The sequence below is a fragment of the Caretta caretta genome, chromosome 1, assembly GCF_965140235.1.
Source record: "Caretta caretta isolate rCarCar2 chromosome 1, rCarCar1.hap1, whole genome shotgun sequence".
NCBI classification, from domain to species: domain Eukaryota; kingdom Metazoa; phylum Chordata; order Testudines; family Cheloniidae; genus Caretta; species Caretta caretta.
In genome coordinates, this window is record NC_134206.1 from 43,587,184 (window position 1) to 43,602,618 (window position 15,435).

Consider the following 15,435-nt stretch of genomic DNA (forward strand, 5'->3'; position numbering starts at 1 on the left):
CATCTCAGCTCCCAGTGCGCAAAGTCCCTCTGAAGACCATCCCTTATTCATTGAGGTAGAAAAACTATTTTTCTGGAAACTCAGTTCTCCATCGGAGCTCTAGCCACTGAACTGGGTTTTCAAAAACATGGCCTTTGAATGATCCTTGCACTGCTGAGGATTGTTGTGAAGGGATATGCTGGCCCCTTAACAGCTGTGCTGGAGAACAGCCCTAAGGTTGGCAAAGGGGCAGAGCCATCAGCCTGCATCCTCCCAAACTCTACACTCCCTGCACTGATCCAATGCACCCCACAGTCCCACTCACTGCCCCAATCCTGCTTATTCCCTAGCTTGGCACCAAAAGAATTATAATGATCTGAAAATATTATGAGCAGCTCACGTTGTGGGGAATGTATAGCATGAAACCCTTGACCAAAAGACCCTGCAACTTGCTTTTCTTTGATCACATTCAGTTCTACTGTTCAGGAAAGAGTGAAGGACATGAGCTGTGCCCGCATTACCCTTGGCTCTTTCATCTATTTAATTAATGCTAATTGCTTTGACAATATTTGTAAAGCAAAGTCAGAGTCTGCACATAGGATTTAGAGCACTTTAAAATATTGCTCTTAAACCAGAAATGTTGGTCTCAGGGCAAGACTTCCAAAAGGAGCCCCTGTTGAATGCAGGTAGAGAGCAACTGGTGTGCACAGCACATGCTCTCTCAAAGCTGCCAAGGGTAGGGCTCAAATCCACAGTGCCTGGGTGCAGCTCAAGTTCAATAACCACAACATGTCACCTTGAGCCTCCCAGTTACTGTGACAACAGACTGCCTGCAAATCTTCTAGCTGTGAACGGAGTCTTGTCTTGCTACACATGTGCATTTCACTCTCTTAGGTATATCTATGCTGCAGCAGCTAAAGTGACACAGCTATGGCGCTGCAGATGTGCTGCCACTGTAGCATAGATGTTTCCTACATCAAGGGAAGAGGTGTTTCTGTTGATGTACATAATCCACCTTTCTGAGACGTGGTAGGTAGGCAGGCAGAATAATTCTTCCATCTACAGTGACGATTAGATTGACCTAACTACAGCGCACGGGGTGTGAAATTTTTCACAGCCCTTAGCAATGTAGCTAGGTCAATCTACATTTTAGGTGTAAACCATGCCTTAGGCATGACTAGTATGTGCCAACCTGGAGGATTAGAGCCATGGTTTGAACCCCAAATGTGTACAATAAAACATAAGAACAACAAGGTGATTTTGTAAACAACTGATTTTGGAGGGGGCTATATCTCAGGAGCCAATTGCTCAGATGACTACAACTTTGGGTCACTAACCCTGTCCTGCACCCTCATGAGGCACAGCACATTTCAACACAGTCCAAGTCAGCACGTGGATTTTAGAGCACATAGAATAGTTAACCTGTAGACTAAAAGCATCACTCAACCTTAGTTACACAGAGCTGCAATTGCTATATTTTAGATTTATAATTCTTCATTGTCCTGCAGGTAGAGCACTGTGCTTGGATTATAATAAAGTTGATGTACAGTTTCCCCAAATTACCACTAAGGCTGCTTAAATGGAGTAGTTTGTGCTGTCATGCTTCTGGTAGACAGAGCCTATGCATCAGAGAGTTTGGTCTCCTCTGCTGTGACAAATTTAGAACAGCAACTAATTTCAGCAACTTCAGTGGTATGTGTGAGTCCACAATCAAGCCAGTAAAGTGCTGTATGTCTGTTACTATTTATAATAATGTGTGCATCTTAGAATAATAGAACTGTAGTATTGGAAGGGACCTCGAGAGGTCATCTAGTCCAGTTCCCTGCACTTGTGGCAGAACTAAGTATCTTCTAGATAGACCATCCCTCAGAGGTGTTTGTCCAACCTGCTCAAAAAAATCTCCAGGGATGGAGATTCCATAGCCTCCCTAGGCAATTTATTCCAGTGCTTAACCACTCTGACAGGAAGTTTTTCCTAATGTCCAATCTAAACTTCCCTTGCTGCAATTTAAGTCCATTGCTTCTTGCCCTATCCTCAGAGGTTAAGGAGAACAATTCTGCTCCCTCCTCCTTGTAACCACCTTTTACGTACTTGAGAACTGTTATGTCCCCTCTCAGTCTTCTCATCTTCAGACTGAATAAACCCAAGTTTTTCAATCTTCCCTCATAGGTCATTTTATCTAGACCTTTAATCACGTTTATTGATCTTCTCTGGACTTTCTCCAATTTGTCCACGTTTCCTGAAATTCAGACCCTAGAACTGAACACAATACTCATGCTGATTAGGCCTCAACTGGGAGTAGAGCAGCATTCCTTCTTGTGTCTTGCCAATACATCACAGACTGAGGTTTGCTTTTTTTGCAACAGTGTTACATGGTTGACTTATATTTAGCTTGTGATCCACTATGACCCCCAGATTCCTTTCTACAGTACTCCTTCCTAGGCCATCATTTCCCATTTTGTATGTGTTCAACTGACTGTTCCTTCCTAAGTGGAGTGCTTTGCATTTGTCCATATTGAATTCCATCCTGTTTTCTTCAGCTCATTTTGAATTTTAATACTGGCCTCCAAAGCACTTGAGTCCCTCCCAGGTTGGTATCATCTGCAAACTTTATAAGTGTACTCTCTATGCCATTATCTAAATCACTGATGAAGATATTGAACAGAACTAGACCCAAAATTGATCCCTGTTTGACCGCACTCGATATGCCCTTCCACCTTGACTGTGAACCACTGTAACTACTCTCTGGGAGCTGTTTTCCAACCAGTTATGCACCCACCTTATAGTAACTCCATCTAGGTTGTATTTCCCTAGTTTGTTTATGAGAAGGTCATGCAAGACAGTATTAAAAGCCTTACTAAAGTCAAGATCTACCATATCTACCGATTTTCCCTCCCTCCGCCCCCTCCAAGAAAGCAGTTACGTTGGTTTGACATGATTTGTTCTTCCATGGTGCTAGTTACTTATCACCATATTATCTTCTATTTGTTTGCAAATTGATTGCTTAATTATTTGCTCCATTATCTTTCTGGGTACTACAATTAACCTGATTGATCTGTAATTCCCCACGTTGTCCTGATTTCCTTCCTATAGATGGACACTATATTTGCCCTTTTCCAGTCCTCTGGAATCTTGCCCTTTTCCATGACTTTTCAAAGATAATCGCTAATGGCTCAGATACCTCCTCAGTCAGCTCTTTGAGTATTCTAGAAAACAGGCGCAGACTTCCAATTGTCCTGCGGGGTGCTCGACCCCCACTCCATCCCTTCCCCCAAGCTCCCACCCCCGCCACTTCCCATCCTGCCACCAGCCCTGCCCCCATTCCACCACTTCATGTAATGCCCCTCTCCTGCCCTGCCTCTTCCTGCCCCCTTCCCCAAGCATGCCCCATCCCCGCACCTCCCCCTCCCTCCCGCATGCCACGGAACAGCTGGTAAGGTGGGTAGGAGGCACAGGGAGGGAGGGGGACAAGTTGACTGGCAGAGCCGCTGGCAAACAGGAGGTACTGGTGGGGGAAGGGGAGAGATTGGCTGCCAGTGGGTGCTAAGAACCTGCTCATTTTTTTCCGTGGGTGCTCCAGCCCTGGAGCACCCATGGAGTCAGAACCTATGTTCTACAATGTATTTCATCAGGCCCTGGTGACTTGAAGACATCGGACTTGTCGAATTAATTTTTAACTTGTTCTTTCCTTATTTTAGCCTCTGATCCCAACTCATTTTCCACTGGCATTCACTATTGCTACAAACCTTTTTGGTGAAAACTAAAACAAGTCATTTAACACTTCTGTCATTTCCACATCTTCCATAGGGTTCATCTTTAGAGAGGCCAAGAGCACTGGAAATATTCCGAACACATCATTATACTTAATCATACACGGATGCCAGTCAAAAGAAAAAATGTCTGCTACAAGTGCTACAGAAAAGCATAATGCACAGGAAACTAGATCTCAGCAAGGGCAGCAAAATCCTGGTATCTGGGGGGAATTTAGGTCTTGTCTACACACAGAAACGTCACCAATTTAACTAAACAGATTTAGTTACATTGATGCAATCCTCTTGTGTGGACACTATTAAGTCACTCTCAGTTATAGCTGAAAAAACTGACGTAAGCTGATTTAAGTGTCCCCACAGGGAAGTTGTGCCAATTTAGTTAAATCAGGCCAATTTACACGTGTAGACAAGGCCTTAATTTTCAGTTCTAGTCACGGATATAGATTAACAAAGTTTCATGGAGTTTATTTGCTAGTTCTCTGATAAGTACTTACTAATTGACTGGGTAGGGCAACTAAGGCCTAATCTACACCTAAAAATGAGATCAACCTAGCTACACTTAGGGCTCTGAAAAATTTCACACCCTGTGAACATAGGTCAACAGAAACCCCGCTATAGAGGAGCTAAATTGATGGAAGAATTCTTCTGTCAACCTAACTACCCTCTCTCAAAGAGATGGATTAACTACATTGACAGAAAAACCCCTCAGTCAATACAAGAAGCAGCTATACTATGGTGTCATTGTAGTATAGAAATATCCCAACACTAATCTATTTGACCTTTAAACAACTTTTGCCAGTCCTTTGAAAATGAGAAAGCTAAAAAGAACACAGGAGTCAGCTGAGTTTAAGAGAAACAAGGTGCTCAGATTGGACATGTAGAGACACCAAGGAAATCTCTTCCATTAAGGGACAGATCCTGCAAACCCTTGCTCACATAAGTACTCTGTTTTTAGTACTATAGTTGATCTACATTAGCCAAACATGAGTTGCCCCTCAGCTTGGTTGGAAGTACTTGGGTAAGGACTGCCAGGAGTAGGGGTTTGCAGGATAGCCCTTACTGCCCACCGATCCACGAAACACAGTGGACATCTGTAGTGAAATCGACACAGATACATGCTCTAGGGAGTACCCAAAACGAGAGAGAGAGAGAGAGAGAGAGAGATTGCCTCATAACCTTCTGCTTCCTGAATTTAGTAGCTGAGTAGGGCCCCAATCCTTCATGCTGATCTGCACAGGCTGACACTTGACTTCAAGGTGCTTCTCCCGGGTGCAAGAGTTTGCCTCTGCAGAACAGCTTGTAGTCTCATGGCTTAGATCACCCATAACTCACTGCAAGCAAAAACACATTTGGGAAAAGTGCGCTATGTCCTTGTCACCCAACTTATGGGAGAAGGAAACAATCAGATGCTGGAAAAGGAAGAGAAAGAACAACAGATCCAGAAAAGGCTGTAGCAGAGCTATGAGCAATAGTGCTAGTAAGTATGATGATGCAGATTTGTCTGTTAGAAGACAAATAGATTATTCAAGTAGGTATCTCATTCCCTCTGCCCCATATCAAGGCAATTCCTCAACGTAAAACTATCCGTTGAGGTGTTTTGACCTTCCTAAAAGGTATACCCAAACCATTTAGGTAACAAGCATTTAGGTAACTTTCAGGGGTTTATCTCAAACTAACTTACCTAAGAACAGCTTGGGGCCTGAGGCAAAGGAACAGGTCGATTATGCTTAGATAGTCTACCTAAGTTTCAGACTAGACTATATTAGATATAGGCCTGTATCACGAAGTTAGAATCTGAATATGAACTTTCCCCAAATTTGCTGGGGCACTGTGGGTTTTGCCTGGGCGCATCTCTGTTCAGCATGATGTATATTGTATATTTAATTGTGATCACAGAATCCTAAGGGATGCATTGCATAAGTGTACAGATAAGATACAGTGAAATTCTGAACCTTTGGAGGCTTGCCCATCAGCGTGTTGTATTTATCATTAGGACTCCATCCTAAGATTTGTGTGCTTGTGCTATCTAAAGTTACATCTTAAATGATAGCTTATTCTGAATGCTCTAAAACTGCCACACGGGCATTTTTGGGGGGGGGGGGGGGGAGAGAATGCAATGCTGTAATGGACAGGTAGAAAGCAAAGCCAAGAAGGAATCCTAGTCAAAAGTTCAAACCAGCATGATGCCACGTGGCATTCAGGGTAGAGCCTATTGGCTGAATAAGCACAGATTTATAGTATTTCTGACATCTGAGAAGACTGTAAACTTGGGCACAAAGCTAATGCCATAGCTCCACTCTGCTGGGAAACGTGGAGGACAGGAAAGAGGAACAAAGCCTTCCAAAGGAATAAGAGGAAGAAAGCAGAGCATGCTCTCTCTTCCATGGCAACTCAGGGATTGTCTACACTGACTGGTTTCAGAGTAGCAGCCGTGTTAGTCTGTATTCGCAAAAAGAAAAGGAATACTTGTGGCAGCTTAGAGACTAACAAATTTATTTGAGCATAAGCTTTTGTGAGCTACAGCTCACCTCCAATGAAGTGAGCTGTAGCTTACGAAAGCTTATGCTCAGATAAATTTGTTAGTCTCTAAGGAGCCACAAGTACTCCCTTTTCTTTCTACACTGACTGTAGCACTTAGTGAAGACACACTATCTATGCTGATGAGAGAGCTTCTCCAGCCAGCGTAAGCAAACCTCGTCCCCAAGAGGCAGTAGCTATGTCGACAGCAGAAGCCCTCCCGTTGACATAGCATTGTCTACACCAGAGGTTAGGCCTGTATAACTATGTCACTCAGGAGTGCAGAAAATCCACACCGTGAGTGATGTAGTTATACCAACATAAGTTGGTAGTGTAGACCAAACCTCGGAGTGGCTATGATTTTATGGCTCTGGATGCAGTGAGGAGTAGATAGGAATAGAAGGGAAGAGAAAGTTTCCACTCACCCTGGAGGGCAAGTTCCACTCATTATTTGTATCCAGCTATCCACCAAGTTAACACTGCTCCTTGCATTATTAGCTCCCACTCCATGCCTGTATCCTTCTCACAGAGACAGAAACATTTCTTTTGTGCAGGCATGGGCATGGATGCTCTGAGGCTAAGAGGGCTATTAGTCAGAAACTCCATTAGATTTTCCTGGGTTCTTCATCTGCCTCTCATGGCTATTACCATCTGATGATATGTCTCAAAATACACAACTACCACTAGTGCAGGGTGTGCATTTCAGTTTAGACAACTGAAGGAGGAGATAAACTGCAAAGAAAACTCACAGAAGTACTTTACAACCTCATGAGTAAAAATCATAGTCAATATTAACACCAAGATTTGGTTATTTTTAGGTAAGTGTCAAAACAGGACATAATGCAATATTAAATATAATTTAGTAATAACCTGTACGGCTGATGTACACACACATTGAAACCCACATCTTTACAGCAGTGCAAAGTTATTTTGAGAGGGGAAGGCAGGAGTTTGGATTCAGTGCTTGATGATGTCATTGTTATAGTTCACCACTAGATGGCAGCTAGGTAGCATTAATTCTGTCATTTAACTGCTACATATAGTTTCCAGGAACTGCAACTGACATACATTAGCATTCTCATGTCTTCAGGCTGTTAAAAAGCATCTCTGCACACACACACACGCTGGGTGTGAAAATTGCAGAATGAAGCGGACTGGTTTGGGCATCCCAAGAACTTCTAATGAGAAACTCTTCTACTGCCCTGATGCATATACATTATTACATGTCATTTCCCAATTTTACCATAGTTCTGAGTATCACAGTAATCTAAAAAAAGAAAAGGAGTACTTGTGGCACCTTAGAGACTAACCAATTTATTTGAGCATGAGCTTTCGTGAGCTACAGCTCACTTCAGATGAAGTGAGCTGTAGCTCACGAAAGCTCATGCTCAAATAAATTGGTTAGTCTCTAAGGTGCCACAAGTACTCCTTTTCTTTTTGCGAATACAGACTAACACGGCTGTTCCTCTGAAACAGTAATCTAAGCTATTTTTAATTGTATTACTTTGTCCAGAAGAATGATGATGCTTGTAATGAATATTTACAGTCACTTTTTTGCAAAAAAGCATCAGGCCTCATTAACATAAGAAATCCTCACCCATCTCAAATCTATAATTTGACTAGCTGAGACTTTTGTGATTTATAATTAATGCAAAAAGAAAAGGAGGACTTGTGGCACCTTAGAGACTAACAAATTTATTTGAGCATAAGCTTTCGTGAGCTACAGCTCACTTCATTGGATGCATTCAGTGGAAAATACAGTGGGGAGATTTATATACACAGAGAACATGAAACAATGGGTGTTACCATACACACTGTAAGGAGAGTGATCAGGTAAGGTGATCTATTACCAGCAGGAGGGGGGTGGGGAGGGAGGACCTTCTGTAGTGATAATCAAGGTGGGCCATTTCCAGCAGTTGACAAGAACTAACGCAAGGCACTCCACATTTTTGTAGACAGTATAAGGTTCATTCTGACAAATAGGAGGCAACAGAACATATCAGTCTTCTGATTTTATAAACTTTTCATCTGGGATATAAAAGCTAGAGAGGTTAGGTACAATGTTTTGTTTTGGGCGCACTGGTGCAGTTAAACCAATGTAGTTGTATACCCTTAGCACAGATGTGCTGTGTCAGCCTAAACCATGACTTGTGCCAGTTGTACTTTGAAAATGAGGCAAGTCACAGTTTAAACAGGTTGCAGGATGTCTTACACTAGAGTTCTGCACTGATGCAGCCATATCAATGTAGCTGCACAAGTGCAAAACCCCCGCTGTACATAAGGCCTTAACTGTGTCCCATTTACTCAAAAATGCAGCAATATAACTGGCCACATCCATTGACAGTGGTAAGTTTTTAACAAGGCGCAATGAAATCCATTATAGTTAGTAGCAACATATTAAGTCTCCACCCATCATTTTAAAAACATTAATGAAATATTTGGAGGCATATTTCAAAAGCAGTCAATTATTTTACCTGTAGTTATCTATTAATTTACCAACAATCATTGCCAGTAATGCACAGTAAAAACAAACTGGAGGTTTGATTTACGTTGTGCCTTTCACCCCATTGTGCTCTACAAACATTAACATTTTCTGGTCCAAAGGAAGAGTGCGACCTACTGAATCGATGTGACTGCACGGAGCACCACTTAAGTGTTCTTCAGCAATCTCCCAGCCAAGAACTGACCCAGCCAGTCCTGACTTAGCTTGGAAAAATCCAACATGATCACATCACAAGGTGGTATAACTGCAGGCCATAATAAACTGCCCTTGAAAATGTACTTGAACAGCTTTGCTGCCAACACTTTAATATTAATGTACACAGGGAAAAATAATTTGATGTTAGCTTCCAAACCTTTAAAAAAAAAAAAAAATCATTGCTTGCTGGCTGTCAGCATATTTTAGCAGTAACAAGCTGCAACAGCTCCTAGCATTCAGGTTGTCATTTTTGCATTAATAAAACAAACCTTGCAACATGAACATCGAACATATAGTGGGGTTTGTTTTCCTTCTTACCTCTTCCTTCTTTTCTTCAGTACCAGAAGCTAAATTGAGGCTCAGCTGAGAGTGGCTGCTTATGCCACTGTCTTCATTTCCATCATCATAGTACCCAGTTTGCACTGAATCCTGGAAGCAAACAGGATTTCTCCCCAACTTCGGGGCAGGTAACTCAACTCTTTCCTCACTTTCCATTGAGCTCAGTGACAACGTGCTGTGACGATCTGGGCAATGGAAATTAATATTGCACTTGACCTTCTCAGCACTGGGGCTCTGAGGTTTAGGGGCAGTGGGCCTAAGAGGAATGCTAGGCTGCTCAGATTCACACATAAACTGACTGGAACTTTTTGGTTCATCAGAGTCTACATAAAACACTTCATTAGGAAGTGCACTAAGGTTGTCAAAAGCGTGTGATGAACTAACATCATCTAGGACGCATGATAATGTCCTAAGGGTGTCAGTTTCACCAGTAAATACATTTGTTTCAGTGTCTGTATCCTGAGGAACAGTTGGACTATGAAGATGCGGAGTTCCAGAAAAGATAGAATCTGGACTGCACACAGGGGAAATGCACCTCCGTCTGTCATTTTCATTGCTACTAGAAACCCTGCGGGAATAGTCATCATGTAGTCTGCTGTTTGGCCTTGTTCTCTGGTTTTGTTCATTCAGAGGAGGAGTCGTGCTCTTAGGACCATCTTTTTTCCATGCAACATCTGTAACATTGCTTACAAGTTTCAAAACTCTGTCAAAATCCTTTGCTCTGATAGGGCTCTTCCAGCGTTTTGACCGTCTCTCTGGGTTTCCACTGGCTTTGTCCGAGTCAGCAAAGGAAGTGCTTACTGTCCTTTGTGGCACTTGCTTTTCACTTGCAATCTTGAGGTCAGTGAGATTTGAGGTGGACTTTCGTTTGAATGAGCTCTTTTTCAAAAAGTTTAAGTTATCTGTGCTTTTGCTTCTCCTGTAGATAATCCTGTTGTTTTCAGGATCTTTCACTAAAATTTCACAGATCTTTGGCTCCTGGGTGATGGGAGATGTTGGCCTGGTGCAGTTCTGCTGACTCTGAATTTTATCAGTGTCTAATAAATTGATGCGGCCAACACCATAGGCGCGTCTGATACTGCGTGATCGGTGAGTGTTCCTCAGGAAGGAATCATCACTTTCCTCTACATCAGAGCAATCAGAAGCCAAACCATCCACTGCATTATGGAAATCATGTAAAGGCCCCGAATAAGAATACCGGTTAGTCTGAACTCTCACCACTCCACCATTCGAGACATGTTTTCCCACAGTGTTCTCATTTAAGACATCTGAGCTTTCTCTGGCCTGAATTCCTTGAAGAACTGAAGATTTTAATTTCTTGAACGATCCCATTTTTCTAATGGACGACAAAGCATTCCACGTTGAAGAGCTGCCCATCACAATCAGAGAACGAGGCCTTTCGGAGTTGGCGGTAGTTCGTTTCCTAGGGGCAGAGAAAAAGCGCATGATTTTTGAAGGGCTGAGATTGTCATCTTGTATTTCCTCTTCAGTTTTGGTGTCGCTATTGCATCCCCCATGGCTAGTTATACTTCTTGGTTCTTTATTATCCATTACTATACAGGTAACAGTGGTGCCATTTCCACAGCCATTCTGAAATGTTGTCATGTCCCCAATGCCATAAGTATGAGGGAAGAGGGTACTATAGCTCAGATCCACAATACCATCTTCCTCAGCTGTCCCAGCCCTTCATCTAGTGCACCTCTTCTTGCCTTGTTTTCACATCTACGGTGTGAACTGAGCTCTCCAGACTTCACTGCCTGCGTCAAGAAAACAAAGCCAGCAGTTAGCCATTTTTCCTCCCACAGAATTCCCTACAAAATGAGACATGGTTCCCTAGGAATAAAATCAAGGAATATTAACGAAACAAAGCTATATCATGGGGCTCGGAAAAAGCTGTTAATAGTTCACTTTAAACAACAAAAGGGATACTTATGTTCTGTTTAGTTATTTAAAAGACCAATTTAACTTACATACAATTTTGTTTATTTGACTCAAATAATCAAACCTACCTTAGAAGAGCAGATCTACTGTAAGGCTATGTGAGTTATCCTACCCAGTTTAAGAATACATTTAAAGCAAATATAACCCCACCTCTAAAGCACAACATTATACTAACTATTGCTAGAAACAAAATTCTAACTGAAACACAGTGACAGGTGCTTCAGCACTTGCCTTGCTCTTTCTTTTTTTACTTAACTTGAAGCAAAATAGAAACTTAAAAAACAAACAAAGCACTATTCGGGGGGAGGGAGAGAGATCCAGCCATTTTTCTCTTCGCAATACTAAGTTCCTGAATTCCAAGACACATGACCATATATGCAACCAAGGGAAAGACTCACATCAAAAAGACTGAATGCCTTTAGACTTATACATTCCTTATCATGTGCCACCTACTCCTATAATATTACGGATATAATACAACATGTATATTTTTCTATAGTTTGCTGCTATCCAAGGGCCAAACTTTGATCACCTTACTCATGCATGGAGTATCACTGAAGTAATAAATGCGAGGCACTCAAGTGTCTTTTAATTTCCTTAGCTGACAAGCCTAAATCAGTCAAATCTACACCAACGTAATTTTCTCTAAAATTGTTGGAAGAGTGACCTAGGGCAGCCAATGGTGGGATGTGATGCAGATGAGCATGGGAGGAAGTAGCATGTGTTGTACTTCATGTACTACAAAATAGACAAATTAGGGTTCACTGGGCTGTGCTTTCCTTACCTTTTGGTTCATATACTATCCACGGATGCTGGGAGGGATGGAAATTAAACAAAGGTGGTAAACAATTCATTAAAAAAGTTCAGGGACCCCCAACCTAAAACAGCTACTGCCCTTACCATGAGAGCAATGACAAGTTTCCTTGGTCCTGTCAAATTTTGCTAGGGCCAGTGGGATCAGAAATAGCCCATTCCTGGATACCTGGGTCTTGGCCATAAAATAAAGTAGGAAATGTACAGATATACTAAATGAAAGAAGTGCCCATGCAATCTGCCCCTTAATCTCTGAAGCTTGATCTCCTTTTTTGTTGTAAGGTCTTGGTCTCAAGTAGTCATGTGAACTTTAAAGGCTAATTTGAATCAGGAAGTAAAAGCCCCTAGCAACCAGAGAAGCTGGGAAGAAGCACTTAGTAGGCACAGCTTGAAGACAGAAAGCTTCCCCGTTCACAGGATTTAAACAAACCATTCCCATCCCCTCTCCACACTTGGCAGGTCCATGAATATTAAAGGGAGAAGCCCCAGTTGTAAATGTACCAACCCTCCCTCACCCCGTGCACATATAAACAGTTATCGCCACATGGAGTATGGTACATTCAAAAGCGAATTAAGATTTTTAATGGTTACATTTCCCCCTTAGAAAAACAAACTATAAATAGTAAACAGTGTACATGTCAAATTATAAGCAAACATAAGATACCCCAAATGTTAAGCTTTTAGGAGTCTTTAAAAATATTGGATCCAGACTTTTAAAGTTGAGTCCCTCCTTTTCGATAAATTTTAAATAGAGGTTTTTAAATCTTGTTCCCTAGGGAGAAAAAGGTTTTGCAGTGTGTGTTTCAATGCGACGCTTAAAATCTCCCCCATATATATTTTAATTCCCCTCATTCAAATAGTCTCAGCTTGAGTCTGCCTTGTCGCACTATGTTTGATTAGTTGCCCCCTACAAGAGTTTAGCTGGGAGAGGCTTATTCTAATGATTTAACAGAAGCTTTGTTAACTAGAAATGGGCGAGAGCTTTCTGACGAAATCCCAAGGGCTTGAAGTTCAAGCCTGCCCTCATTTTGTTGCCTATTGAAAACTGCTGCTACTTTTACTCTATTTGACTAACAAATGTATTTGGGCAGAAGCTTTGGTGGGTTAGAACCCACTTCATCTAACCCAGGAACGCTTATGCCCAAATACATTTGTTAGTCTCTAAGGGGCCACAAGGACGCCTCGCTACTTTTGCTGCTGCAGACTAACAGGGCTACCGCTCTGAAGCCTTTCACTCTATTGTCATGCAAACAGGGGAGGATTTTTTAGTCCCCCCAATCAGCTTGCCCAGTAACACGCATCTTTTCCTAACATTTCATCCACCATTGGCCCTACTCTGGCGGGACAGCGGTGTGCGCAGAGAGAAGCGCACCTCCAAATACTGCCACCGATTCCAGTACAGACCAGACGCTTATATTTCCTGGTCCCCAGTTCCTGGAGAACTAACTACGGGGGGTGTGTGTGGGGGGGTAGAGACACGTGAAGGGCCGTGAGAAGACGAACTTGCAAACCTTATTTACCCCCACGCAACGAGGGCGGAAAGCAGCATGCGGCACACCCCGGGCTCCATGGGGCAGCCAAAGCCCATTGGTGCCTCAGCCAGCCAGAGGGGCCCGGGGTTTCCCCAAGTCTTCGCTCGGGCTGGCTCAGGCAGAAGCACCTGCCCCGCTGCTCGCCAGAGGCGGCCTCACCCATCCTCCCAGCAGGAAACTCGCAGCTAGGAGGGCAGAGAAAGCGGTGTCCCCTCCCTGCCCCAGCGCGGGGCCGGAGAAGGAGCAGGAGCCCATTACCTGGGAGGAGCCCGGAGGCCCAGGGCAGCAGGCAGGGCTCAGAAGCCGAGGGGGCCGCCGCAGCAGCTCCGAGGCGTCCTTCCCCCGCGCGGCTCCCCGGGAGACGGAGCGATCTGTTTCCACATCGCTATGGCAGCAGCCGGGAGGGAAACGCGAGACCCACTGAGGGAGGCGGCAGCTCTTCAGAGAGCGGCAGGGGTGGTGCGGGGTTCAAAGGCTGTGAGAGCAGCCCGGGGAGAGGAGCGGGGCAAGCTGGTCTCTCTCACCAGCAGAAGTTGGTCCAATCAAAAATATTCCCTCACCCACCCTTGTGTCTCTCCCAGCAGCTACTATGGCAGGCTGGGGGGCCTGCCCTGGCCTCTACAGGGAGGGGCTAGAAGAAGCTATTCTTCCCCCACTGCTCGTTTTTCAATGACAGAGTCCCCAGCCTTCCTCAGCAAGCCAACACGAGAGGATAGTCCCAGCTGCTGGCCCCCTCTAGCCTTTCCTCCCCTCCCACTTGGGAGGCAGAGTCCATGCTCCCCTCCATCTGCAACCAAAACAACGTTGGCCCAGGCTTGGGGCTGCCGAGAAATACTTAGCACCTAGTGAGTGATTTACGTTTTCAAAGTGCTGTGCACACAGTAATTGAGCGGTTGATTCCCCTTTCCCTCGCCCTCCGCCCTGCAAGAGACAAAGTGGGGCTGTTTGTTGTGCTGTGTTTGAATTTAATTATCATCCTATCAAAAACAGATCAAGACTTAAACTAGGAGGGTGGTGGCATTTGCACACATTAATAATGAAGCGATTCCCCTTCTGTGTTGGGTGTCATTGCTGCTTACCTTTGTTCAAGTCGGCTGCCAATTAGGGATTGAATATGAAGGAGGTGGGGGGAGGCAGGAGCAGGAGAAATTGCAGCCCTCCAAATTATCTGTTCTCCTGATCTTAACTTTCAACAACCTCCCAGCCGTTGAATGTATTTCTGGTTCCCACACCCTCTCCTCAGCTGTTGGTCCTCTACAAATTGCATTCTCATTTGCTGCATTGAGAAAATACTGACTTTAATCTTCAGCTTCAAAGCCCGTCTTCCCCACCTCTTGCAAGGACTTTCACTTATAATGCCTGGTTTTCCATGTGAGTCTTCCAAGCTGTGGTAGGTTTAAAACGCTTACCTTTTTATTTCAAATGTGTAAGGCCAAATCCATCTCTGGTGCAACTCCATTTATTTCTATAGTTACTCCACAGGTGGATTGGCCCCATAGGGATGATGCTGTCAATGCAAAACACACAGAATTTGTGATTGGAGAGAACCAGTACTCAGTGTCAAGCATGCCCTGCCTCATTTTGCTATTCACTATATATTTCTAGTTATTACATGTGCCTGAATTAATGATCACTGCCTTTGGTCAAATTTTCATTATTTACACTGTCTTCAGCCACTGTTCCACATTCCAATAGCAATCTGGTATAAAATGATCACCTTCATAACAAACCCAAGTATTTCTTTCTGCAGTTTCAGTGTGTGAATTATTTGACCCAGTCCCCCACTTGCTTAAATGGTGTAACTGATCTTAAGTCCATTTTAAGTACCTGAAAAGCATACTGAGAT

At 43.5% G+C, this 15,435-nt stretch overlaps 1 protein-coding gene across 9 annotated transcripts in view; it reads right to left on the minus strand.

Moving 5' to 3' along the window:
- Nucleotides 1–15,435, minus strand: part of SPATA13 (spermatogenesis associated 13) — a 326,208-nt gene that overhangs the window by 77,213 nt on the left and 233,560 nt on the right. For 6 of the 9 annotated variants that reach the window (XM_048845931.2, XM_075127435.1, XM_048845953.2 and 3 more), the window contains one exon: nt 9,283–11,060. In XM_048845931.2, the coding sequence (XP_048701888.2) occupies nt 9,283–10,908 (1,626 nt within the window). In that variant the 5' untranslated portion in view covers nt 10,909–11,060. Of the gene's footprint in view, nt 1–9,282; nt 11,061–13,847; nt 14,124–14,668; nt 14,820–14,998; nt 15,097–15,435 lie in introns of those variants that run through there. The other 3 variants (XM_048845926.2, XM_075127438.1, XM_048845912.2) reach the window with 3 other exon arrangements.